Genomic DNA, 27482 nt, shown 5'->3' with positions numbered 1-27482 from the left:
AAATACAAAGTCTCATCACTTTCGTATGATTAAAAATGTCTCAATTTAAACATCGAACCTCAAATTCCTAACAGCAGCGCTAATGAAACCTAAAAAAGCCCTGTATCAAAGAGCATTTGATTATTTTGGTTGGACTCTAACCATACCATAGTTATGAATAAACTACGAAACTAAGAGACTATTAAAGAAAAGCAAATAATTTTATTAAGTATTAAAATATAATTTAACATTTATTTCATAAAAATCATCAAAATACGTTAACAAACATTTTACTGAATATTTAAGGCACCAGGCTGTAATGGATCAAACATTAAAATTAGAATCGAAAACGCTTAGAGAATTAAAGTCATCTCCTGTTAGACCGGCTAAATCTTCTAGAGCGGGTTTTCTGCTGCTGTCGGACATTTCTGTAATGGTGGATAGATCAGGTACGGCGCAAGTAACTGGGAATATATGTTTAAGATTGGATACGAAGCTCCCAGCGTTTAACATGGTGGATCCTTGTCCCACCAAGTTCGTGTTATTGGTTTCATCTTCGCTCAACAAGTACCATTTTGCCGGGCGTGATGCCAAAGGAGAATCGTCGGAAATGTCTTCTGTGATTAGGCTGTTGGGAGTACCGTATGGGCTGTGGTATACTGTTTCGCTTACACTTTCGATATCTGATTTAGCGTCTGCAAATAATAACATTATAAAGTAGATAAGATACCTATTATACTTGGATGTTTTATAAAACTTGAAAGAGAGCTGACACAACAAAAGCGTTGTGTCAGCTCTATTTGTGAAAAACCGGAGGCCAATTTCCCCCTTCCCAATCCCCGATTCCCCAACCCCCGATTCCCCAACCCTTAAATGGCCGGTAACGCACTTCTAGCGCCTCAGGTGTTGCGAGTGTCCATGGGCGGCGCCAATTGCTTACCATCAGGTGATCCATCTGTTCGTTTACCGGCTTATACCATAAAAAAGAATTGGGGTATGCCGACTCATTTCGAACCCACGAAGGAGTATATTATTCAAATATATTTTTAGTAAACGTATTTTACTACTACTGATTTTTTAACCAGACACATGACCGGATCCTAACAGGAAACCCAGTCATATGTCCGATCTGGGAATCGAACCAGAGGCCTCTTAATCGGTAGTCACGCTTGCAACCTTGCGAATGCGACTTGATTAATTAAACAAGACGTTGTTAATTGTTATTAGTAATACAGATTACTTACTTTTATACAAGCAGACATCTTGAGCATTGTTGCAAAACATATCAGGTGTCGGCGAAGTGCTGTGTTCATTAGTGTTCCGAGTTTGGCTATCCCACGCATCGCCAGATTGCAACGAATCGTCCAGAGTTATAACGGATTTGGAATTTTCTACAAACTCTAGACTGTCGCCTACACAATCATTAGCAAGTAGGCAAGTTTCGGAGTGATTATGTATTAGTTCCACACTTTCATTAACTGGTTGAAACACCTCCGACTCAGTTTCATTAATACCGCTATCTGTGAAAATTGACAACCTGCTTGCATTTTTAGCAGATTTCGAACGAACTTTCTCGTAGCCCAGTTTATGTTTAGGCCGCTGTATCTTAACTCTGATGATGTCTTTCTTCTTTTTGCCCTTTAGTTTTTCATTGGTGATGCTGAGGTTAGCAATATCTATTTCTTCAGTTAGGACTTCATCGGCCCGATATGCTTGGAAGAGTGGCGGGCATGACTGTCTACCGCCACCGTGTGAGAACGACTCCACATGTTCTTCTTCTACAACAGGCTCTACATGAGGAGCCGCAGATTTCTTCGATCCTTTTCTTTTCTGAGGAGTGGAACATCTCTTTTTGGCTTTAGCTTTCTTTTGCACATCACCAATAGGAGCACTAGTAACATCTACTTCCATTACGCTATCTTTATCTTCTGTACTCTGTTTTCTGCTCGCTTTCCTAGCACTTTCCAATAGCAAATCGTGAAGTTTTTTATTCAATGTATCCGTTGCAGTTACTTGGTCGTTTATATTGAAAGTGTCGATTTTGTTCAGCAAAGACTCTGTAACCAACCCTTGCCCTCCACTGCCGGGTTCACTTGCTACGTTATAACTTTCAAAATCACATTCCTGATTCATCAGTGGTAAGGTGACGTCGACTTCTGATATCCGAAAATTGTTGCATGTGCTTGGTTCATTTGCATCTGTATTCTGCATTTCATTAATAGTTGGGTAATTTTCAGCAGAGTTAAGAAGCTCTTTCGATATAGATAAGTTTTCCACGATCGATAATTCTGGAGACATTGGAAGAGACATATTACTGGAACTGCCAACATCACTCGTCATTTGACCTGAGTTATTTGTGTGATTATCACTTCTAAGAGCTGATACATCTTCAGTGCGCATTTCTTTCGAAGATTTTGAGAAATAAATTCTATTATCATTCGGAGAATTTTCGTGTATTGGTTCCAAAAGCCTCGATATTTTTACTTGGGGCATAAGGTGTTGGTAAGAGTCCGACCTGTAAGCTTCGGATTTCAGAGTTGAATTTTCCCGAGTGACTTTTGCTTGTGCATCAACAGACGAGTTACTAGAGTCGTCGTACGCATCACAGTATAAATAAGGATAGGACTTGCTTTTTGAATTCCGACGCAAAGAGTTTCTCGTCTTTATCGCAAAGCTGGACATGTCCAGTTTTTTCTTTTTCCTTGTTTCTGGTTTAACTGGACTCGTGTCAGTATCGTGGTAGCCTTGCGTACTGTCCATGGAATAAGGTGGCAGATTTTCAGGAGACGAGAATATCCTCGGAAGTTTTTCAACACTGTTAGGGAGAGAAGCAAAATATGGCATTAGAAGCGTAACAAAGGGAGCGAAGCAGAAGCTAAAGTGCAAACAAATAAAATGTGCAACAAGCAACATGCGGGTTATAGGTAATGGAAGCAGGTTTACAAAACACCATCTAAAATTAAATAGCACTCACCAAAATCTTACTGTAACCCTTATAACGAAATGAAAACTAATTTATATTACATAAAAAAGAAATAATACACAATGTACAATTGAAAAGTTTATTGATCTGAAATATTCCACCTGCTCCCATTCTTCATTACACAATTCATTTATGAAGTCGGTACATCAAGCTCCTTTAACTACTGCTTGTTATTTACAAATAAATCCAAAGTTTTAAAACTGAATGCCCATAATTAGTGGCCCATACACATCGACTATTGTAAGACATTTAATATAGAATGTAAAACTGCATGCAATATGATTTTAAAACAACTCAATATCAGTACAATACTTGTACTTTCACGTCTTAACATCTAACACATAATTGAGAGTTTATTTTCAAAAATCATTTTCTTTCTACCACATTTATTTTGAAATTAGATTTAAAGAGTATCCTAGTACATCGAGACTGTAATTCTATAACTATTATATAATAATGTATACTGCATCTTATTTAAATAAAATAATTTAATAAATAATTGACCCCAGTGTTATAAATAATATTCAGTACAGTATTACCACCTGGAAAAAATAAAATCTCTAAATATTGAATAATATAAAGTTTAGGCCTTTATAAAGAGGCAAAGAAATTAAAAATTTTCCTTCATACATACACTTTCCAGATGGTATAAAATTATTACTTAAAGGGTTTGTTTCATAATGTCTTTCTAAAGTTTCTACAAGTCTTACTGACAGATTAATTTGACATATTTCCCATATGAAATCTGTCAAAATATGTGTCAGTATGGCTAAAGTAAACTTAGTAAGTCATTATGAGAAAGTTCTTTAATATTTACTCCTGTTAAAAGATAAGATATAAAGGTAAAAGTTAAGGAGTATTTAAGTGTTAAATAAGTTTGGTAAAAATAGCAAGAAAATAGTAGATAGGGTGTTGTATTTAAATAAAAGATAGTGGAATGTGATGTTTAAAACATAATTAGGTATATATAATCATAATTTGTTAAACATTTAGTGTTTGGGGCCCTCTGTTAATATACAAGCTACAACAAAAGTTGTTTAATTTGCATTTAAGATATTTACAAATTATAATTCGAACTTAAAACCGTTTAGCTATATTTCCGCATTGGTCATTGCACTAGAGGAAAAAAAAACTAAATAAAATTGTGACTATCATGGTAAGATTATGTAAAGTATGCCTAGGTCTGAGACTTGATATATTTAGGAAAAATATTATGCTGATTAAAATTCTAACACATATGTATATTTAGGTCAAAATGATGCAGATTCTTATGTATACCAACCCAGCAGTTTCGTTATCACTGTATTTTTCTTAAAATACAGAAAAGAGATATACAATAATTTTACACTAAAAATTTATGTCGCCTCTCCACCTATCATCACATCCATAAACACGCCAAAACTTGAATAAAAAAATATTTTTTTACCGGCAACACTAAAATTACTGCAATCTCTTTCCTATGTTCAAAAAAGGAACAGTGACAACTTTATTCTTTTTTATTTTAATATGTCACATCGAGTAGACTTATAGACTAAACAACTATGTTTAAAACACCAATTAATTATATTATAAATCTATTTAGAGTGCGTATTTCGACTCGCAAACAGTAAACACGAACTTTTCGCACACATATAATGTATTCGCCCCATTAAGGTAAGCAGAAATCTATTGAAACTAGATTGGTTATACAAAGAATCTGCTTTATAATTGGTTAATATAATCTGATGACTTTTCAATTCATATTTGTTACAATAAATATATTTTTACTGTAAACAGTTTACCTTTTATATGTTTTTTTATTTGTTTTATTGTTAGTTGCCTTAAGTGATAGTCTCTTGCTCCGTGTTGCCAACATGTATTTTACTTCTTCTTCTTGTTCTTTGGGGCTGTTCTCCAAATTCTGCTTTGATCGCCGAGTCTGCATTGTTTTCAAGTTGGTTGTGTTTACAGTTTCTGTAGACGAAAAAAAATATAAACGTTAGATAATGTCTCACCTTTTAATCCTCGAGGCGCAAAGGAGAATGAAGAACTTTAAAAGAAGGGAATAAAGGATATTACTATCCGGAGCTGCGGACTACCTAGTGGGTTTACCGGGGCTCCGACTTAAAAGCGGAGTAGGAACGGGGTAGTTTTTAATCAGTAAGAGTCTGACATCCCTCTAAGATTTGCCAAAGGCGGGAGACGTCAGTGGATAATTTTGCCCCTGAATAAAAGGATTACTAACAGATGCATATTTTAGGTCAAGATCGATGCAGATTCTTAATGTATAAATCCGATACGATATCAACTGTAGTCGTTGACCGACAATAGATCAAAATAGATGATAAATTTTATTAACTGGCAAAACTTATTTCAACTCTCCATTTGTTCTATAAATAGTGCCTTGAGGATAAGCAACGACCATCATCACTGGCTATAAACTAAAATTATTCTGTCTCTTACCATTCAAAAAAGGACGTGGCGTTTTTGATTGTCTTTTAGGTGACATCTCTTGATTATCAACGGATTTATTTTCCGTCTCCCTTACCCTCAGTCGACGTGGCCGGCCATTTTCTACGGCTACCGTTTCATTGGTCTGTTTGTTTGTCTCTACCGTTCCATTGGACAATTTTGGCCGTTTCTCAGGCGTTGGTATTGATGATGACGACGATTTCCTTTGGACTATAATGTTTCCTTAGGTAAGCATAAATCAATATAGGTTCTATGCTATTGAAATTAAAAGAATTATTGTATATTGTTTAACACATTGAACGCTGGTGGTCACTTTTCGATTCAGTATTTGCCTTTAACAGTTTTCTATTGGCAGTCAAAGACTTTTATAAAAATTAATTTTATTCTTTTATGTCGTTGCCAATATATCTCTTGGTAAAATTATTTACGATAATTATGTTATCGGCTTACTCCACTGTAACAAGCCTGCTTGACAGGTTCGAACAGTGTTTAAGCCATGCTAGAGGCTCATATTAATGAGTAGCATTCCGCGACTACACGACGCGGCTATTGTAGCGCTGCTACTGACTTGTCGCGTGGCTCGTCAAACAGTTACGTGAGTAAGCGATAAAATTAATTTAAACTAATTTGACGAATAAATGAAAATTACCTTTTCGTTACATTATTGACTCCATTTTGTTTCACACCTTCCTCTTGATCTCGTTCCTTAATCTCTTCGAATATTTCTTTCTCAATTTTGTTTACTTTTTCATGTACTTCTGTAAAATTAATTTTGACATGTCAGTTGTATGGTATAGTCGGAAGGTAGGTTGAATAATAATTACAGTTTATCATAGTCAGATCATCAATCAGTTACCTGGGTCAACGGTGATCACAACAGGTGTTGACTGTCCACTGTTTATGTCCTTAACCCCATTGGTAGCGGGCTTCTGTGGCGGCTCGTTAACAGCTGTTTCAGACTCCTTGTGGAAGATCTGCACCACCTGCTCGAGGACTGGGTGGATCTGAGGCCAGTGACCTTCTAAGTGCACCTCCTGAAACATAAAAGGTATTAGTTTTTAACTCAGGCAGTCATAGTAGATAGAAGTATCCACAAGAGTAATTGCTGAGTCATGGAATTTCGAGTCAATTCTAGGGTAGAACTAAATCGCTTTGGTATGTTATTGTCTTAAGAAAAATCCAAGGATTCTAACAGGACGAAGTCTATTGTTGTTGTTTTTGGATATTCCAGGTTCCAGTATTTGGTAAATAAGCTAATCTTATCAAATAAATGGCAAAAATGTCAGTAGAAAAGAAATATTACCTCATTGTTCTTCGTGAATTTAACCTTATTTTGTTTCACACCTTCCTCTTGATGGCTCGTTCCTTCTTCTCTTCTAATATGTGATGAATTTTGTTTACTTTTTCATGTACTTCTGTAAAATAAACAATGGCATGTCAGATTTATGGTATAGTCGGATCAGATAGGTTGAACAATAATTACAGTATTATTATATGTCAGATAATCAACCAGTTACCTGGGTCAACTGATTTTTTGACTGTCCACTGAATATAGTTTTATTACAGTCTATCGGTGGATGGTTTCATTGACTCCTTGTGGAAGATCTGCACCACCTGCTCGAGGACCGGGTGGATTAGATCAGTCATTCTAAAATGTGCACCTCCTGAAACATACTTGTTTAGTCCTATAACCACCAATAATGTATATCCCATGCGCGATAAGATAGTTTCGGTAGGTTCCTGTTCCTTATTGGGCGGGAGGAAACGCCCGGGTGTCATCACTGCGAGGACCGCCCGGAGGACACAGTAGAACATACAGTGGCGGTGTGCCCTGCGTGGGCCGAGCACCGCCAAGTCCTCAGGGATGTGGTCGGCGACGGCGACCTCTCGCGCCCGGCACTGGTTCAGGCCATGGTGCGGAGCGAGAGGGATTGGGATGCCGTCTCCTCCTTTTTTTGCGAAGCAGTCATGCTAGCTAAGGAGGAGGCGGGCCGCGTGAGGGAACAAACCTCCTCACGCCCCAGCCGTCGCGAGAGACACTCTGGGCGTCGGGGGTCGCGGGACGATCTCCGGCCACCGTAAGTGCGGGCCTGTGGACGGCGAGCAAGGGTAGCTCATCGCCCGAACAGAACCAGACCCGTGCGTGCGGCGCGTCGCGTTCCGCGCGCGCCTCAAAGAGCCATCAGACCACCACAGATGGGGCCCAGTAGGGCTGATGCCTGATCCGGAGCTGCGGACTACCTAGCGGGTTTACCGGGGCTCCGGCTCGAAAAGCAGAAGGAACGGGGTGGTTTTTAGTCAGTAAGAGTCTGACACTCCCTCTCGCCTCGCCCAAGGCGGGAGAAGTCATTGGATGATTTTCCCCCTCAAAAAAATAAATAAAAAATGCGCGATAAGATGAGACCTGCTAAGTTTTTCTGTGACTATCAATTCGACCTCGATCGCATTCTCGCTAGTCATTGATTGAGATTATTCTCACAACCATTGACATGACGGACCATGATCAAATTCACTACGAGGTTTCAAATTGAAAGTTACAGAATAGCTCTCTGAACGAAGACTTCAAAGTAAAATAATTACGAAATATATAATAATAATTGTCGATATGTTATGTACGTAATATTCAATTGTGAATTTATACTAATTGTCGACATACATAATTAGTATTAGTTACTACTAATTATTTATGTATAACATTTACTTTGTAACACATTCCACGCAGGTGTCAACTTGTCGCGCACGGGTAATACCAGTACTTATTACACCAATGAAGAGTACTTTATCAAAATTGTTAATACAGCACATATTTTTAGGAATTCACAGGGAAAAAGGTAACTGGCAGGTTATTTTGTTAGATACTTAACACTTTTCAAAAACTTACCTTGGCAATTTGAAGGTTCAGCCACCTGAACTAGACTAGATCTTGGAGTACTAGAAAAATGGAGAAAGGTGTATATTAGCAACTACATTTTTAGCACTTTCTAGAAGGATAACTAGAATATTAAATAGTAAAATAATAATTTTGTACCTTATTGGGTTTGGCTGGTGTACGGCTGGAATATTCTCTATTGTCACAGATTTAGGCACTGCAGCTTCTTGTAATAATCTAGAAAAAAGAAATAGTAGTTACAACTGTGTTGCTAGCCTTTCAAAATTATGTATTCGGTCCAATAACTTCAGTCACACAGGAAACATAACGCAAGCATTGTTTGACACTGGTTCTGTGTAAGGATGTGGTATCTCCGTGGTCTCTAAAATGAAAGTAGCCTAAGTTACTCCTTGGTACATCAACTACCAAAAAAGTCCCGTCAAAATCAGTTTAGCCATTTCAGAGATTAGCCGGAACAAACAGACAGACAGAAAGTTAGACCGACAAAATTTTTTGTATGTATCATACGCATGTAGAAAAAGCAGTTTTTTTTTCAATATTACAAACAGACACTCCAATTGTATTTATTAGTCTAGAATCTTTTATTCTTATATTAATCTAGAATATACATGTAGTCCAAAAACAACTTACTTCTTCAATTCAGCAGCCTTCCTCTTTTCCTCTACATACTTCTGTTTCCAGAACAATTCTTCATCGGAATCACCTGCAAATTGTCAAAAATAACCAATTATATGGAAAATGACACTTAAAACAATGAAGTTAAAGCTTATTTTACTTACTTTCTGGTAGGAATGTGACGTAGTTCTTGATAATCTTCCCATCTTTTACGATTGGGTATATTCTTTTGCCGTACATGATGAACAGTCCACCTTCTTCCTCAAGCGATGCTATCTTAACTGAACGTGGCTTTCTGCAGAGCAAAAGGAGTTTTACCCTGATATTATTAAAGTGCAATTTTCTGTTTCGTTTATTGTTAATGAAAGAAGCAATGTTATGAACACTTCTATTTGTTCTAAGGACAAAAAAAAATCAACGAAGCTGTTCTATACAAGTATTAACTTTTTTATCTTCTCCACCAATTGGATGATACGCTTTCCGTTCATTTTATACGCAAAGGCTTCTTTTAATTTTTATAATACTTACAAGTCATAATTACTATAGATATACATAATGGTACATCTTAGTGCAAATAAAAAGAAAACTCTAAGAGCTACATTAACAGCATGCTTATGTAAAAGCGCGAGATAACTGACAAATATGATGATTGTCAAGTGCCTATGTAAAGTAAATACAGATTTTATGAAGCTAGCTTCTGCCAGCGGCTTCACTCGTTCCCGTAGCCTATGTATTTTTCCAGACCATAATCTACCCCTGTTCCAAATTTCATCCCGATCCCTTCAGTCGTTTTGTGTAACAAACATACATACAAACAGACAAACTTTCGCATTAATAGTATTAGTAAGAAGTAAGATTACAGTTTATAAAATACTTACAAATATTTCTTGGTGGACCTGTTCCTACGGCTGCGAGGTGGCGACACAAACGCGTCGCTCTCACTCTCAGAAGTCCAATCACTTGAATCTGAGCGAGCGGCATCTTGGCTAAAACATAACACTATCAATATCCTGCAATAATACTATAAGGACCATAGGCGTAGCCAGGTTTTACTATCGGGAGGGGTTCAAGAAAGTAAAACGAACGAACTTCCTTCATGAACTTCCTTCATTTATGATTCAAAAACAATTTATGTAATATGTAATAAACAGATCCATAGGTAGTCATAGGGACCATTGCCAAACAGGGGATGTACTATGCTAACTAGAATAATAACGCTCTGTAATGGTTGAATGGAAAGGTTGAACCTCCAAACCCCCCCCTGGCTACGCCTATGATAAGGACAAGGTGTGATGTTGTTTAATGTCCAAGTACTCAAACGCCACTGAATTTTAAGACGATCTCAAGAGTAGTTCAGTACTCTTAGTATAAGTTTGCTGGTTATAGAGATAGAGATAGCATTATATTATAAGTACAACTTAAAATGGAGTAAGTATTTCAGCATTCGGGCGAAGGTTAGGAAAAGGGAGGCTTCGGCCACCAAGCGATGTAATCAAGGATCAAGGTCTGACGAGATACGGCATTTTAAATTTCGTAACACCAGAGATGTGATGACCGCGAGCAGTATTTCTAGTAATGCCAGCTTTAAATCCTAAAGCCTAACTATTCTACTTGAATTCTAAAAGAAGAAAATTTATTTTCTAAAGAGGAGGACGGCATTAAGCAGACAGATCACCTGGGGCCTTAGTCTGCTATTACAATTGTGTCAGAATAGTCGATCATTGAGCTATGTAGGTTGTATAGCTCCGTCCCTCTTGCACTGCTAACTGATCGACCATTCTGACACAATTGTAATAGCAGACTAAGGCCCCAGCTGATGACAAGCAATTACCTCTACAATTATTACAGTGACAATTATAACTTAGAAATACATTTTCCTTTAAGTATTTTTAAACCCGCATTGAGCAAGCGTGGTGATTAATGCTCAAACCTTCTCCACGTATACTATAGGCTGTTGATGATGATGATTACTTACTGTGAAATATTATTGTGCGATGTAGTTCGAGTACGTTCCGCACGATGGCTGGTACGTCTTTTGCGCTTTGAGTGTCCCCCTCCGCCTATAGGACAAAATGGTTACGGCTAAATGCAGAGAAATATTTAAATACCTTGTATATGTTACGCTCAAAGATCGAAAACGCTCAGTGAGCGGAAAAATAGCTCACAATGCGTTGTGGTCAAAGTAAAACATCCACATGGCGAATTTCGTGTTATGGCTCTAATGAAAACGCGCACGACGCGTTGTGGCAATCACAGATAGACCAAATAGCGAAATTCGTGTCGTGGCAATGAAAAAAATATTTCCTAAGGACATCTACCAAAACGTTTCTAGCCTAGGCCTATTATAGTGTCGTAATCAAATAATATTCTATACGTGCCATGGCATTTATTCATTGCTGTTGAGATCGAATAGAATGGCAGCCACGACACGAATTTCGCTATTTGGTTTTTCTGTGATTGCCACAACGCGTCGTGCGCGTTTTCATTAGAGCCGTAACACGAAATTCGCCATGTGGATGTTTCATTTGACCACAACGCGATGTGAGCTATTTTTCCGCTCACTGAGCGTTTTCGATCTTTGATTGTAACATATACAAAGGGAGATGGTAACATTGCTAAGGATTATATTGTAATACTCCCTTAAAGTACTACTAACAGTATGTACTATCTAGTTTGTTTATATTCATACTTATGTGGTCTGCAATCTCATTTTAGAGTAATGGTTGTAATTAATGTCATATTTTATGTAACTATAGATATTCAATTATTTCCCAAATAGCTAAAAATCAGTGTTGGTCAACTGAAATTCCCTAGAATACCTGAAAACAAAGTTTAATTCTACGTATTCATGCTTAAAAAAAAGATAATAAAAAATCCTTTCATGCATATGAATGATAAAAAATCAAACAGACAAAAATTTCGAAGGTTCGTATTTTTTATGAATATAATACTAAATCGCATTTCAAAGATTTTGTCCCAATTCATATAAATCCTACTTTACATTAAAACTGTGAAATATAGCATGCTGTATAAAATACTAATAAATAGATACCACAGCCATATAAGGCATGAAATATGAATGAAAAACCAAAAAAATAAATAAACATCAATCAACTAACCAAATGGGGCAAAACTTAATAAACACAAACCTATTTGCAGTGGAAAACAAATCTATAAAAATAATCAAAATATACCTTCTTAATGAAGCTCCATGATCGATAGTGCTTGAACAATCGCGAAAATGGCGGCGTCACAACGGATAAAAACATGCCAAATATTTTTCAATTCGATATTCTACAAGCAGTGGCCAAGATGCATACGTCGCCTTACAACTTACCATTAGTTACTCCAAACATTTTCGCAATAGCTTTGTCTCTTTCACTTTTATTTGATATTACACCAATCCGCTTCCTTTTCTTCGGCGGAGGTGGTGTTACTTCAGATTCGGACACCGAACGCGACTTCGAAGCTTCTTTTGAAATCCTCGGAACAGTTTTATGAGATGATGTCTTTTCAGCTTCCACTTCCTTCTTATTCTTCTCAAAGTCACTAGACTCGGACATGTTATGTCTAGTCTTGTTAAATTGTTCGTCAAACAAACTGACGGTTTGCAAGCAAGGATTCGTGACCACCGGCGGCAATTCAGTTGTAACATCTTCTATTTCAATGACTTCGTCAATTACTGCACTGGTTGAAGGTTTGTTATAGTCGTCAGTACTTTGAGACCTGCCCATTTGTCCTGCTGCTAGTTTAATAACACCTTCATGATGAGACTCTGTTTTTTGTATCCCTTCTGATTCCGAAGATGATTTCAACTGGATGTGAAGTCGCTTTTTCTTTTTATGTGTATAGTTGATTGGTTCTTCAGAAACAGATCTTTTTCTTGCAACTTTCGCAGCGGCTTGTGTGTCATCAGTATCATTTGTTACTTCATTTGTACTTTCTTCTGTATTTTTATCATTAACTTCAACAATCTGAGATTGCTTCTTATTAATTGCCTCTTGATTATTAGGAAGAGTGGCGTCAACTGTACTATTGGAGGAGTTTATGGCACCAGATTGTACTTGAGGTTCCGTCTGTAAGTTTTTGGAGCTTGTATCCCCAGCATTAGTAGTATCAGGTTGTACAGTTTCTTTTTCAACAGCAACAGAATCAATTGGTTCTGAGCTATCATCAATATTCTTATCAGTGTGTGTTTCTACTTGCATTGATGAAATTTCCTCATCCAAAACTACGTCATTTAAATCAGGTTCAGATTCATCTGCATTGTTTGAATTTATGTTCAGAGGTCTGTTATCTGGATCGCTTTCATTATCTATTTCCTGATCTAACAGTTCTTCAATAGCTTCAACTACATTATCGTGTTCAATGCTATCAGCTTCAGCACTCTTAGTAGTGGCATTATCATTGTCAAAGTCAGGGACCTGTTCATTCATGATCTCAATGTCTTCAATATTCTCAGCTTCTGGCACACTCTCGTTCTCTACAATTTCCATTCTGTTCTCTCGGTCAGAATCTTCAGGTTCTGATGCAAAATCATCCAGTACTTCTTGCAGCATTGGTGTTAGAGGTTCAGAATAAGTTATGCAATCTCTGAGAGATTTCTGAACCTCAGATTGCTTTAAATCTTCAATTTTTTCTTCAGTGGATTCCAGGTCCCTTTGGATATCCTCCACGGTTTCATAGCAGTGTTCAAGGATTACTGTGTCAGCTGAAGATCTACTTCTCATAGGTATCTTTGAACATTGTGTATTCTCACCTGCATTGGTCTCCCCTTCATCATTTGACGGCTCATTATCTTTCGGATTTTGACCTAAAATAGAGAATAGTTAATTCCGTTACAACTATTTGCAATGAGAAAATGAGAAAAAAATTAACTTAAAAGCATTTGTAAAATAAAAATAACTTATAGATGCATGAAAAAAATGTTTTATATATTATGCAGAGGCTATATAACATTTTTATCTTACAAATATTATTATAACGCCATGGCTTCGTACTACGAGCGAATGATTTACGTTTCGTACCATTAGAACTGGAGTCATCACTTATAGTGTGAATTTCAAGTTTGTTTTTGTCTTTTTCAGCTAGATCACATCTGAAAACATCAAAAAGGAAATTCAGAAAATAAACATTAGTAAAATAAAAAGTGAAACTCACAATCGACATGAACATATCTTTATTTTATTAATTTCCATTTAATTTTAATATAAATATAACAGACGAAAAGAATCAAAGTTTTAGTGGGAGCAAATATGTCATTATGACATCACGCGATATTTCAAATCGATATATCTAATTATTTGTTTGCGTAAGAAAATAAAAAATATGTGTCTAATATTTTAAAATATTCTACAAGACGGACATTGCAATAAAAAATCGTCATCTATCCTAATACAATTGGCATGTGGCGCTAGCAGAATAAGTATTTTCAAAATTATATCAGTATAAAATGTTGATTGGGTACGCCAGCAGACTATCTAAATCACAAAGCTTTCCACATTTACAACCTGAATATTACACATGGCTTTAAGTTAGATTAAGAACATGACTATAAGATATACTACATTTTAGTGTATGAATTCACAACCAAAACAAATCATTACATATTTGCGAAAATAAATAAATATTACCTGGCTTTGAAACTACTGATCTGTTCATTAGTCAGTTTAAAATACGGATTGTGTATGTCCGGTAAGATCCGTTTTATAAACGTTTCTTTCAAACTCTGCCAAGTTCTATTTGTTATCTGTAAAAAAAATATAAATGACAGTGATCTAGTAACATTGTCCGAGTTGCAGGTAGCATTGGCTAAAGTGGCAGTTTAGTAGAGGATATCTTACAACTTAATGCCTATTCAACTTAGACTAATATAATCTAAGCATATCACTCCCATCACTTATGTAGGTTGTTCCGAAACTCAATTAATTTAACCCAGTGATGATGACGGGTGTCTGATAATAAAAGTGGTCAGTTTTTCCTCTGTTACTTTTAAAAAAATTGATTACTCTTTCCTTTTCACTTTCCAAAGCCGTCCTAAGAAAGCCTATCACTGGGTTAAATTATATTGTTGTTTTGGGACACCTTTATTATTATTCTCTGGAGGGTCAGGCATCCAGGCTTCTACATTATTTATCCTTAAGAAATTTTGTCCTAAGTCCATGTACTCATGTAAGATTAACAAAACATAAAAATATACACCTAGGTACATGATGAAACAAAGAAAAATCTTATTGATTTTTTTACAAAATATTGAATGTGACTACTATTTTTTATTTTACACATAAATTCTAGATATTACAAAGTTTACAATATACAACATTATATGCATTAATATTTAATTATCTATTGATGAGCAGCATAAAACAATTCTTACCTTTGTGTTAGCAAAATCAACCCACATCTTCCTAGCTCTTGTTTCACTATACAATTTATTTTCCACTAGGTAATTGACTATAGTCTTTAGCTCTGACACTGTATACGGTTTCCTGAAAAGCATCAGTAATTGTAGAAATCGAACGCATCCAATCTGAATGTAGGTAGGTATCGACAGAACACTGAACTGATGGCGTTTATGCATTTGTTAGATTTGTTATTAGAATCTAAATTAAGAACAACAATAAAACATTTGAAAAGCTATCGATTCATAATCTTACCCCGACATTTTGCCTTGTATTTTCTTTTTTATTCCGATATATAGTATTGGTGATCACTGTAGATATACCAAATATTATATAGACAGAGAAAGCGCTTCAGTCGACCCTAATCATCATCATCACAGCAATTTGAGTAATGTTTCTAACATAACACAAATCACATATATCACGGTAAATTCTTAATATGCACTCTCATAGAAATAACCTGAGTATTCGGCAAAATTTATCAATCAAACGGACCGATAAAAACACTTCACTTTTCCAAACTTAAAGCCATTACAATGTTGCCATGTTAATAAAATGAGGAACAATCAAATATTGTTAATCAAATCGATTAAACTAAATAGGTTTAATATCGCACGAAATTTAAACTTCCGTACGAATCATTCACCAAAATACTCTTGGAAATTGTTTAAAAATTAGGATGGGTAATTTTTAAACACGAGATTTCTTATGAAAGATTTGAAACTTACGTACCATGTACATTCAAATTGTTTGTTATGTTGAATGGAAAAAGTTTAGTCGATTTTAATCTCGTGATGCATAGCCAGCTTTGCAGAGTAGTGAGTTTGCTCTATGACTGGATTTTTATAATCTGTACCGTAATTTGACAGTTGTGTAAAGTGTCAGTTTAGAACTGTCAATAGCGTCAATTTTAAGCGGCCGAATTTAATTTGTTTTTGTAGAAATAAAACTTTTAATTTATCAATTTAGTTCACTGCTAAAAATGGAGAATAGTGGTTATCTTTCAATATCGGATATCTTAGTTACTAATGAGAAAATTCCATGTAAATTCCTTCATGATTTACCAAAAATGGGTTAGGATTTTGTGTACCTATGTCCATAGTTTAGTTTATCTTTTGGTTAGGATAAAATTAAGTATAAATTTACTTGCTTCAGGTTTCTTGGATCCATCGGCCTCAGAAGACGATTTGAAAGCTGGCACAAATGTAGAAATACCGCTGTGGTTAGCTGAATCTTTACACTCAAGAAGACCGCCATTGGTTGCGGTGGATTTACCAAAAATTTATAAAGATTCGTATAGAGAAATTCTAAACGCTGATGCTTGTACCGTAGATATGCACAAATTAAGTCAATATTTCTATGAATTTGGATGTTACATAGCAAAGCATGACATCAAGGGGGAAGTTTCCAATACTCTTATCAATGTAAGTTTGGGTCCTTAAATTCGTTATTTTTGACTATCATCCTAAACATTTTATTTACTAAAGAGCCTTATATATCTATTTCAGACCTTCAGACAAAGATTCAGGATGCTGTTGTCAGCCAGTGTGTCGACAGACTCAGTGGGGGCTATACAGCCTCTGTCAGTCAGCGAACGACTGCAGGCTGCAGCAGCTGCCAATACTGAGAAAGCCCTCTCAGAATGGCTACAAAGAGGAGACAGCATACTCACTACTGCAAACATGGTTGCTAACCACAGAAAACGGAAAAGAGCTGAAATGGAGATGCATTGATTACAAACTTAGAACTATAATAAATATAAATTAAGACTACTGTTTTGATTTTCCTTATGAAATGTTGTTGTATACTTGATTTGCTTGTACAGTAGTTAAATGACAGTAATCTTAATAAATATATTATTGTAAGAAGAAAAATTATCAATTGATTAATAAGTAAAGAAGTGTTTTTGCCTTAGTAATTAATAAGATGTTGTAATGAGATATAACAATGACTGATTGGAAGATGTTGAATGAATATAGTAATATAATTATGTAACAAATTGTTGTTTTATTCCAACTAATTTTAGGGTTAAAGTTGTTAAATACTCTTCTGATGCACATATTTTTACAATTTAAATTCATCTCTACCAATGTCTTTGAAGAGCATTACTATATTTATAATGTTCTCATACTAATTTTTTATCAGTTTTATTAGGAGTCTCATTTGGGTAGTATTGTCATATACCAGAAACAATTTCCGATTCTATGCTATTGCTCCTGAAACCAATGGGTTAGGGATTGTGATCAATGGATGACACTCTATAACAGTCTATTTTTAAGGATTGGTTGACCACACAAAGTTACTCTACGCGGGAAACAAACCCGCAACAGGTTTCTGGTTACCCAGCCTCTGCGGCAGTATTACAATCTAAATACTGGCCAACAACCTAAATACTGAACGGCCGCGCTATCTGCATTTTTTTTAATAGGTACTCACTCAAGAAACAACTTTTTTTTTTAAATACATCCAATGACTGACTTCCTCCCGCCTTGGGCGAGGCCAGAAGAAGAGTCAGACTTTTATTGACTACAAACCATCTCGCTCCTACTCCTGTTTTTCGACACGGAGCCCCGCTAAACCTGCTAGGTAGTACGCAGCTCCGGATCAGGCATCAGCCCTGCTGGGCCTCATCTGTGGTGGTCTGATGGCTCTTTGGTCTCAGTGATTGTTGATGAAGCGAAAGAGGTACGTAAAATTCGTAACAATTGGTATTCCATTGTCTCTGTATTATGTATGTAAGTACGTCCCATTCAATTGAGAATGCGTAAATTACCTATCTCAATATTGACCCACACCTGATCACTACAATACTTATTGAAGGAGCGAATGTCCTATCAAATAGTAAACAGGAAACGCCTAATTACCGAACAGAAATTCGATCACGAGGCTAATAATAATGTGATTGGAACAGAGGAACTGCAGCTGAATGTCAGCGCTATTTATATAGATGAGAAAGTTCGAGCTCCCGTCAATGACTGGTGTCGATGTTTGTTTCCTAGGGGTGAGCCTTTTGTATATGTTAAATCGCTATAATTAATAAAACTTTTTTAAAAAAGGGAATCGCCTTCAATTTTCTTTACCGCCTCCATTTTTTTTAAGTCAGGTAATATCCATAAAACCTTCTCTTAAATCTGGAAAAATATGATCCTGAAAACCGTATCAAAATAGGTTGAGGCAAACAGGTCAAACTGAGAATCTCATTTTTTTGAAGTCGGTAAAAATAATCATTAGTATAAATAGTTATTCTTAGAAAAGTTTACTTATAAATATTTTTTATAAAGCAGAAGGTGAGGTTAATTGCGTGACTACCTACCCTCAATGTTTCCTCACTTTTATTTGGTTACTAAAACTGATTTGCTAAGTGAGTAGGTGCAGTTACGGTTAGGATCATGGATAAAAGAGGATACTCTAGGCGACGACACCTGTAACTCGATAAAAGAACCATAATGCACTCTATCACATTTATGAATTAACTGTGCAGTTTTAATAGTACAGTCGAACTGTACAGTTAAAACTGCACAGTTAAATCGCAAGATGTGTGGCGTGCATAAGAATCAGCTTGTTCGATTTAAAATTAATTATATCTAGCAAGAGGCAACCATACATGTTTTATTATAGGAAGTAGGTAGTCTATATAAAAGCGTTTGGCAGTGCTATCTAACTCAGTCGTTCCGATTGTTTACTTGTATTCTCACGTCGCGCATCGCATCCGCTCAGCATGGAGTATCCGAGACTGTGTCCAGCTCGCTGGTCAGACGACCACTTCGGCATGTGTATGCCATCACGAGAATTTATGTGCCCATTCTATGACACCCATTCAAGCTACTTCCGTCCTTGGAGGCTAATGGGCAAACAAAGCATCGCCAAAGAAATCGGATCAACAATAGAAAATGACAAAGGGAACTACAAGATCACCATGGATGTTCAACATTATAAGCCGGAGGAAATTAGTGTGAGAGTGACGGACAATGAGATTATAGTTGAAGGAAAACATGAAGACCGGCCGGACGCACATGGATACATCTCGAGACAATTCAGGCGACGGTACGCGTTGCCAAATCACTGCCCCGGGGAGAACGTCACTTCATCCATGTCCTCAGATGGCATCCTCATCATAGTCGCCGAAAAGAAATCCGCTAGCGAGAAACAAGAAAAAATTGTACCAATTAAAATGTGTGGCTTTACACCGAAAAGGACTCAGATCGAAACCAAAATGACTTCAGAAATTACACAAAATTCGGTTAAGGAAAATATTAAGGATACAGAAGACATGAATCGTAACAAGACTGCTCAAATAATGCTTAAAGAAGAACATAGTCGATTGTTAAAGCCAGAACTACTCAAAGAGACAATTCAGGAGACTAATGGAGATAAGTTTTCGTCGAAACAGGTTGTTGAACTTAAGGGACTGTCTGAGAAAAAGGATGAGAAGAATATTGGTGCCACTGCAAGCAAGATTGAAGAATCATTTGCTAAATCAACTTTAGGAATGTCTGGATTGACAGAAAAAATTGGCGAAAAGAGTTTAGCCTCTACATCAGACCTGTGTGGAATGAAAACTATGTCTAATATGTCTAAAACGATTATTGAAGAGAGTTCTTCGTCATTTAAGTCCTCCTCTTCCATGCACTCCACCATGAAGGCCAGTGGGAAGATGGGGGAATTTGTAACAGATATCATTAGTGCAGAGTTAAAGGAAGCCGCAGAAAATGTATAAAAGTTATTTGTATTTTACTATTAATGTTTATTACTTGACTATAAAAGATTTTACGTTTATTACAAATTCAAACCTTAATTTAATATTAAGTACAAGTAATTGATTTGTATATTTAATAACAAGAGCATTTTTATTTCAAATGTAGATAAAATCATTACCTTTTTAAATAAATCTCACTTTGGTGAAGCATATTAATATCAATTCAATAAATTAGCATTATACAATGAGATCATGGAAATCTAATATCAAAAGTATGTGAACCTACTTTGAAGTAATTTCAAGATAAATATTGTAGTCTTGACGTAACTGAGGCCAAGGTTATTGCATGTCAACAATTGATTATGTTATTACAACAGCATTGACAACTGAATAAACACTAGTTTTCTTCTGTAATAAATAACCCCCTAGCGCTAGCTAAATACACATAAAATTACAGCAAAAAAGAAAACATAACAAAATAATTTACAAAACAAATGCAAACATCACACCAACTACACTTATAAATTCACTGGGTCCACTATACGTACAACATGTCATTGTCCTTATGTACTATTTAAGTTTCTTCGTCACAACACTCTTGCACCGCATCAACATCATTGTTTTTATCACTAACCAGTAGTTCTGAGGTGCAGCGGTACGGACGTATTGATTGTTAACATCGGTCATTCTTTACTGATGGATTGAGGTCATGGAAGTAGGCATGGGCCATGGCATCGTCGGCGGGCATCCTCAAGGCTGGGTTGCAGGTGAGGAGACGGGCAAGGAGGTCCCTGCCTCGTGCTGGGAGACGAGGCACTACCTGTGCCAGCCCTAAGCTAGGCTGGTATATTGGCAGGGGCTTGTAGTCAGGCAGCTGTGTCACACCAGGCCATGTATCTTCATTTGGAGTTCCTGGAAATTGTAGCATAAATGAGATTAATAAGCTGTCAGCACACATCTTGTTAGCAAGGAAGACCTATAATTCAATTTGGAATTATACACATGTAACGGATTTGTCTTAATCAGCTACAAATCAATTATTATTAATCGTTTTTTTACACCAACTACTATTTTCTTAATTCCAATTTGAAGAAGAAAATTAATTAAGATCATTGTAATAAGAAATTAACATTGCACCTGAAAGTATAGGGACATGAATCAGTTTCTACAACTTACCCAGAAGCTTGAAAATCCTTTTCAATTGATCATCGACATCAGATCCAGGGAACAAAGGTCTCCCAGAATTAGCAAGCTCAGCAAATATACACCCAGCAGACCACATGTCGATGCTCGTCGTGTACAGCTTGGCGCCAAACAGAACATCAGGGGGCCGGTACCACAGAGTCACAACCTCCGCGGAATAACACTTCACAGGGATCCCAAAGGCTCTAGCCAACCCAAAGTCAGCTAATTTCAACTCGCCATTTTTATTTATCAACAAATTCTGTGGCTTCAAGTCTCGGTGCAGGACATTGTGGCTATGGCAGAAGGCTAGTCCACGGAGCAGCTGGTACATAAAAGACTTCACAACATCCAGATCTATCTCACCATTCAAACTATCAAAATATTTCTTCAAATCCTGATCACAGTGTTCAAATACAAGTGTCAATTTCTTTTCACTATGCAAGACGTCGTACAGCCGGACTATATTCTTATGCTTCAGTTCTTTCAGCAGACATATTTCACGTAAAGCGGAGGACGGTACTCCTTCATCGTCATCATCTAACCTCACCCGTTTCAAAGCTACTATTTCATGTGTTTCTTTATTCTTAGCCTTGAATACAGTACCGTACGTCCCCTCGCCGATTTTTTCTAATTTTTCGTACTTCTGCATATTTTTGTTTTAAACAGTATACAAGCAGTATAAAATCGATTGTTTATTCTCCGCTCACTGAAATAGGTAAACCGCTCCCCTCTCCTTTCAATAAGCTCAATGTCACTTTTGACAAAAGAATGATTTATTTTGACAGCTTCTTCAGTTTGTAGAGTTCGTAATGAGACAGAAATACAAATGTTGTATTTTTTGTTTCGTGCAGTAATAGTATTTAAGATTCATTTTTATTTTTATTTACTTAGTAAAGACTTATCATAAAAAGCTATTTATTTGGTTCTTCATATTACTTTGAAAAGTGGTTAAAAATATATTTTTAGGTAACACTTCATCTTTTTGCATAAGTTAATCAATCTTCGTAAACGACACTAACGTTCAAAACCTATGAACAAAAAAAGTAATTTTCTACATAAAGTAAAAAAAAAAAATTAACTCTACTAAAATCATTAAGTTACATTAAATTACCAACCAATATATCAAGTTTAGTTTTTATTAAACAATATTCTCTAAATTTTTATATGACTTAAAATAAATTAAAATATAAAAATACACTGTTCGGAACAGCGTTGTGTTTTTGTCAAATATGAAATAACATTCATTCAATGAGCAATCAAATCACTTCATTCACAAAAAGTCAAGTCAAATCCAAAAAGTTGAATTGTCATAATCACTATTATTATTTTGGAAGGACTTCTAAATTTATTCAATTCGAAATATTGAACTGTTAAGGTGAGTCTACTGTATTTATTTAATAAAATTGAATTGTTGTCTAAAATCTGTTGAAATCTGTTTACTGCGCGAAAAGGGTAAACATTATTACGTATTAGTGGACGATGGGTACATAATCACGAGCGCATGTTTGCAGATGAGTGAGGGCGAAGGAACTTTGGTGGACAAGTCGGAGAGTAGTTCGTTCGAGGATCTTGCAGCTGCGGCAGCTCAGGAGATCGAGGAGGCTAAGCTGGCCGAGGCAGCCGCTGCCAAAGATAAGTCGGATACGGACGAAACAAAAACTGATGAGTGGCAAGATGTCCTAGGGTCAGGCGCGCTACTTAAAAAGGTCAGACAAGAATGTGATTACGAATCACGACATTACATTTTACATATTAATATTTTTACTCACAAACCCTATAATAGAATATCATTGTTATAAAAAAATAACTGTTAAAACATCCCTGTCTATGCTCATGAATATTTCGTATTGCTAATTTGCGTATTTGGTGAAACTGATTTCTTTAGTATTTTCGATTGGCAGTTCTGATGGCTTATATGTAAAAATATGTAAATTGAAATCACTATTTACCAACCAATCATTCTTTCCTTTGTTTAGCAAAGTATTCTTGCTGTAAAAACAATATTATTTAAAAGGTTTGTGTTTAAAAATTTTATTTATATTTCAGATAATAAAAGTTGGTGAAGAATCAAATGGTTTGCGAGCCCACAGAAGTGATATATGCAGAATTAGTTATGAGGTCAAAATTAAAGATACTGATCATGTGGTTGAAAAAAGAGATCATGTTAAAATTTACTTGGGAGACAATGAAGTGAGTACTTTCCTTTATATTTTATGCTTTAAAATGGTCATCTAAAGGGCTATCTTACTACTAACAAATAAGAGAAAGCTAAAACTATCTTTTGTAGTTATTTGAAAATTAATGGAGATTTTAATTTGATTTGTTTGCTGTTTTAATCAGTTGTTGCATCTTTATTCATTGGTTCTAAGAAACTATGTTAGTAATAGGAATAAATAACTACAAATAAAAAAACAATAATTTCATTAGGTATTTATATATTTTGAAAACAATATAAAGTCAAAAGACAAAGCATTTATTTAATTGTAATTTAATAAATGGAGAAGAAGAAGCAAGACAACAAATTCCATTGTTATTCTAAAAAAACTTTTTGGAACAACACAGTTTGCACTTATATTATAACAAAATCGAGAAAAATGCAGAAGAAAATGCATTTCATATTCAAATTATAACATTATAATCAGTTATTGACTTTGTATTTTTGCAACAATATACATTGACTATCTAATCTTACATCTGTGTATCAGGTACAGCACTTAATATTTAAAACTTTGCGTTAACAATCAGGGCTGGATTGAAAGGCCTTATCTTATCAATTTTCCAAGTAATGACACATTTTGTTCTATTATTATTGTTCTAACGATAATATATGTACGTAATTGTTAGTATTACATGCTATTATTGTTTATGTCAATGTACATATATTATGTTATATTGACATCATTTGTAATTTAATTATGAATTACTTAGTATTTTCTCTAATCTATTTATATAGCAGTCTGAGTAATTAATTGTTTAATTAGTGTCTTTTACAAAAGTGGAAACATGCCAAAATGGGACAAAGAAAGTGCTTGTACTTACAAAAGTATGTAAAATAGCATATAAACATTATTATTATTTTTTACTCTTACAAGCCACACACAAAGATACATTATAGACCTTTTCTTTTGTGAACAATGTAAACTATGTGCATAAAAAGATGTTTTGATTCTCATATCAGATATGATCTATGAGAGTCAGAAAGGATAGATTGAAAAAAATCTAACAAAGGCTCTCTAATCATGTGTATTGAACTGTAACCCCTAGGGCCTTAGGCTAATGGATTGCTTATGCTAAACAGTTCTTTCTTTTTAAATGATTATTCACAAAAGTTATGAACTGAAAGAAGTATACACTATTTTTGTTGTTGTCCTATATCCCACTCCAGCTGGTTGTCCCACCCCAGCAATATGAGTGCAATGATGATATATTATGCATGTATTTTACATAATATAAACCTTCCTCTTAAATCACTCAGTCTATAACAAAAAACGAATCAACCTGTTTCGTAGTTTTAAAGATATAAACATACAAAGAGACATAGGGACAGGGAAAGCAACTTTGTTTTATACTATATAGTAATGGTGTACAAGTATAGTACAAAGTATATAATAGGTATCTCTGTATTTTAAGCCTAGACAAAGGCATTAGTTTTTGTTTGTATGTTTTTAATATAATGATTATGTAATGTTGAGTTGTATCTCAATTTCATATAATTATAAAAATGTTAACAGGATTTGTAGCAACTTGGCAATGTATTCATAAGTCAATAATTTTGCATGCTGTAAGGCAAAATGTATCGGGATTCTACATAAGTTACATAACATCATATCTGTTACCTACATTTTTTGCAAATAAATAATTTCTTTATTTCTTTCTTAGATTCTACAAGGACTGGACTTAGCAGTAACAATGATGTACAAAGGCGAGGTATGCCTTCTTCAAATGGCACCACGGTTTGGTTATGGTGAAGTTGGACTGAAGCCGGGCGAGAGCCTCGGTTTGATTGGAGAGACTGACGGACCAAAGTATGAAGGTCCAGTGATCGACGGGGATACTTGGCTGGAAGCCCGAGTGGAACTCCATGATTGGGCTGAGGAACCTGAACATGACACCTTGCCCATTGCTGAAAGGATGGAAACTGGGTAAGTGGAAGGTTTTAAGTGATTGTTTTTTTTTTAATCTGATGTAAAAAAATGTCTTTTGGTGACTAAACATGACATTTTAAAATGCCTTAATGACAGTAAAAGCAGAATAGCTGTTTACAGTTTTATACCTAGTTATTGTACAGCTGCAAAAAAAAAAAACAACATCTACTTTTCTTCAGCTGCAATAACTGAATGAGGGGAGATTCTATTGCTATACTTACATAACCTCACGCCTGTCTCCCATGGGAGTAGGCAAAAGGCAGAACGCCAAATTCTATTGCTAATGCAGTAATGCTATATATCAAATATCAACCTCAGTGCTATCATAAATTGTGCGCAAAATATTCATTGAAAAAACAAATATCCAATCAGAAAACGCTATTTAAATAGGCATAGGCATAGTCAAGTCTGATAGTCTAATGACACAAGCCTTTCGCGGCTTGCGAATGCAAAAATCAATGTTTACTTGTAAAAAAATATTGCAAATATCGTGAACCGGTATTCTTAAAATAATACGTTCCTCAAATTCGCGGGTTGTTGTACCCAACACTTAAATACTAACTGGTCACGTAGGTTATTGACCTTTTTAAGTATATCTTTGTACGAACAACGATTTTAATGCCTGAAATTATAAGATTACAGATAATAGCTTTGCATGCTTAATGCGTTATTTAATCTATGTACTTAAGGATTAAATGTCATATATTTAAAATGTGAATTATTTCCGATAAGTACCGCATCGGAAATAACTAGGTGTTAGTATCAAACTATCGACTAAAATATGTGAAGTAGTAATGATTAAAACAGTTATTAGTAAGTTTTTAAAAATATAGCGTTATTTTGGATTCACTCGCGTACTTTCGACCTCGACCGGAGGTCGTTATACTCACTAAGTAATTAATTCCATTATTGTCTGGAGTTTTACCATTTTTCCTAGCCGATAAAAACAAATTTGGGAGACACGGAAAGTATTATTTTTCTCCTCTGAAATTGACAACATTTAATTCAATTCGATTGTTAGATAAAACATATTGTTGATATCCATAGAACCAGCATCGATACATAGTCTCGATTCTCGATAAAAAACAAACGTGACATTGAAAAAATCGTGCGTTCCAATATTAGCCAAAAGCAGCCAAGAAGACCTTAATATCAAGCGAATCATATATGTTATGCTACGAATTGTCTTTACATGACGTCACTGAATATATTTACATAAAACTTGGTTTGATGTAGATATCGGAACCTTGACATAATAACGTTTTAACGTTGACAAACGTGAGCCATTGTCTTGGTTTATATCGAGGGCAATATGTTGATATGTTTTGTTTTTTGATAGTGTTATTGATTGATTATTTTTGTTGTTAGTTTGGTTTAGCGGTCAATAGTGTGACTGCTTGAGATGATGAGATCTTGGGTTTTCTGTGCTTAGTAAAGTCTAAGTCATGGTCACTTGGTGCAGATCACCCAGCGGGCTTACCGGGGCTCCGGCTCGAAAAGCATGAGTAACGGGGTGGTTTTTAGTCAGTAAGACCCTGACACTCCCTCTCGCCTCGCCCAAGGCGAAGTCATTGGATGATTTTACCCCCTTAAAGAAAAAGGCATGGACACCTTATGTACGGTAGTGACCATGAAGACTATGAAGAGGAGATGCCATAATGTGATTGTGCACTGTTACAAAACAAATAGGCCCTGCCCAATGACATTATACATTACCTATAAGTTAAAAAGTTGTAGATAGGTTATAAGAGCTACCTGTGTGAACTTGGCACCCGACTTTGGAAATATTGGTATTTTCAATGGTTTTTCGAAAGATTTCGATTAGTAGTGGATAGTAGTGAAGCTATTTTCGTTAGTAGTAATACCGAAAAATTTGAAAAAAATTGTAAAAAAATGTCATCCCCCGAAATTAAAAAAAAATATTTTTTCCGGCTGTTTCTCATAAATGAACGTTAGTAGTGGATTGTAGTGCAATTTTATTCGTTTGTAGTAAAATAGAAAAAAAAATAATAAAAAAATTCGTTTCGGAGTATTTTTTAAAACGATTTTTATTACCTAAATACTGTTTCAAGGCATATACGATTACTACAAACGTTAAAATTTACTAAAAAGGGTTCGTAGAGGTTAGTAGTAAAAT

At 35.5% G+C, this 27482-nt stretch overlaps 5 protein-coding genes across 5 annotated transcripts in view; 3 read left to right on the top strand and 2 right to left on the bottom strand.

Annotated features, from left to right (window-relative positions):
- Positions 1 to 181: 181 nt before the first annotated feature.
- LOC118265928 (uncharacterized) lies at positions 182 to 15872 on the bottom strand. The gene is made up of 18 exons (XM_050695083.1): positions 15575 to 15872; positions 15295 to 15406; positions 14552 to 14667; positions 13889 to 14016; positions 12256 to 13731; positions 10894 to 10978; positions 9797 to 9904; positions 9083 to 9213; positions 8934 to 9006; positions 8442 to 8519; positions 8273 to 8344; positions 6717 to 6789; positions 6270 to 6447; positions 6063 to 6171; positions 5405 to 5616; positions 4744 to 4915; positions 1224 to 2794; positions 182 to 674 (listed from the first exon to the last, which is right to left on the bottom strand). The coding sequence occupies exons 1-18, from the start codon at positions 15580 to 15582 to the stop codon at positions 304 to 306; spliced, it is 5073 nt and encodes a 1690-aa protein (XP_050551040.1). The 5' UTR covers positions 15583 to 15872; the 3' UTR covers positions 182 to 303.
- A 324-nt stretch (positions 15873 to 16196) lies between these two features.
- On the top strand, positions 16197 to 17318 carry LOC118266085 (DNA replication complex GINS protein PSF3). Its single transcript, XM_035579455.2, has 3 exons — positions 16197 to 16392; positions 16475 to 16743; positions 16828 to 17318. The coding sequence occupies exons 1-3, from the start codon at positions 16302 to 16304 to the stop codon at positions 17050 to 17052; spliced, it is 585 nt and encodes a 194-aa protein (XP_035435348.2). The 5' UTR covers positions 16197 to 16301; the 3' UTR covers positions 17053 to 17318.
- Positions 17319 to 18955: 1637 nt separating this feature from the next.
- On the top strand, positions 18956 to 20410 carry LOC118266441 (heat shock protein 67B1). Its single transcript, XM_035579903.2, has one exon. The coding sequence runs from the start codon at positions 19038 to 19040 to the stop codon at positions 20034 to 20036; it is 999 nt and encodes a 332-aa protein (XP_035435796.2). The 5' UTR covers positions 18956 to 19037; the 3' UTR covers positions 20037 to 20410.
- LOC118266303 (cyclin-dependent-like kinase 5) lies at positions 20036 to 21959 on the bottom strand. Its single transcript, XM_035579706.2, has 2 exons — positions 21192 to 21959; positions 20036 to 20927 (listed from the first exon to the last, which is right to left on the bottom strand). The coding sequence occupies exons 1-2, from the start codon at positions 21847 to 21849 to the stop codon at positions 20689 to 20691; spliced, it is 897 nt and encodes a 298-aa protein (XP_035435599.1). The 5' UTR covers positions 21850 to 21959; the 3' UTR covers positions 20036 to 20688.
- Positions 21960 to 22412: 453 nt separating this feature from the next.
- LOC118265941 (peptidyl-prolyl cis-trans isomerase FKBP8) overlaps positions 22413 to 27482 on the top strand; it is a 14489-nt gene continuing 9419 nt past the window's right edge. Inside the window, exons 1-4 of the mRNA XM_050695022.1 lie at positions 22413 to 22575; positions 22712 to 22906; positions 23247 to 23390; positions 25080 to 25342. Of these exons, the coding sequence (XP_050550979.1) occupies positions 22712 to 22906; positions 23247 to 23390; positions 25080 to 25342 (602 nt within the window). The 5' untranslated portion in view covers positions 22413 to 22575. The remainder of the gene's footprint in view (positions 22576 to 22711; positions 22907 to 23246; positions 23391 to 25079; positions 25343 to 27482) is intronic.

This window comes from Spodoptera frugiperda, chromosome 7 (genome assembly GCF_023101765.2).
Source record: "Spodoptera frugiperda isolate SF20-4 chromosome 7, AGI-APGP_CSIRO_Sfru_2.0, whole genome shotgun sequence".
Taxonomy (NCBI): Eukaryota; Metazoa; Arthropoda; class Insecta; order Lepidoptera; family Noctuidae; genus Spodoptera; species Spodoptera frugiperda.
Note: the sequence above shows the minus strand (reverse complement) of the source record. Positions and strands in the feature narration are given on the sequence as shown.

What these genes read in the sequence shown, in the direction of transcription:
- LOC118265928 (XM_050695083.1), bottom strand. An exon ending in TTGATTTTGCTAACACAAAG is followed by an intron (nt 14,668 to 15,294) that starts GTAAGAATTGTT and finishes TTTTTTTTACAG; the next exon opens with ATAACAAATAGAACTTGGCA. An exon ending in GTCAATAATGTAACGAAAAG is followed by an intron (nt 5,617 to 6,062) that starts GTAATTTTCATT and finishes TATAGTCCAAAG; the next exon opens with GAAATCGTCGTCATCATCAA.
- LOC118266085 (XM_035579455.2), top strand. Translation starts at nt 16,302, where the DNA reads ATGGAGAATAGTGGTTATCTTTCAATATCGGATATCTTAGTTACTAAT. An exon ending in TCATGATTTACCAAAAATGG is followed by an intron (nt 16,393 to 16,474) that starts GTTAGGATTTTG and finishes TACTTGCTTCAG; the next exon opens with GTTTCTTGGATCCATCGGCC. An exon ending in TTTCCAATACTCTTATCAAT is followed by an intron (nt 16,744 to 16,827) that starts GTAAGTTTGGGT and finishes TATCTATTTCAG; the next exon opens with ACCTTCAGACAAAGATTCAG.
- LOC118266441 (XM_035579903.2), top strand. Translation starts at nt 19,038, where the DNA reads ATGGAGTATCCGAGACTGTGTCCAGCTCGCTGGTCAGACGACCACTTC.
- LOC118266303 (XM_035579706.2), bottom strand. Translation starts at nt 21,849, where the DNA reads ATGCAGAAGTACGAAAAATTAGAAAAAATCGGCGAGGGGACGTACGGT. An exon ending in AAGGATTTTCAAGCTTCTGG is followed by an intron (nt 20,928 to 21,191) that starts GTAAGTTGTAGA and finishes TACAATTTCCAG; the next exon opens with GAACTCCAAATGAAGATACA.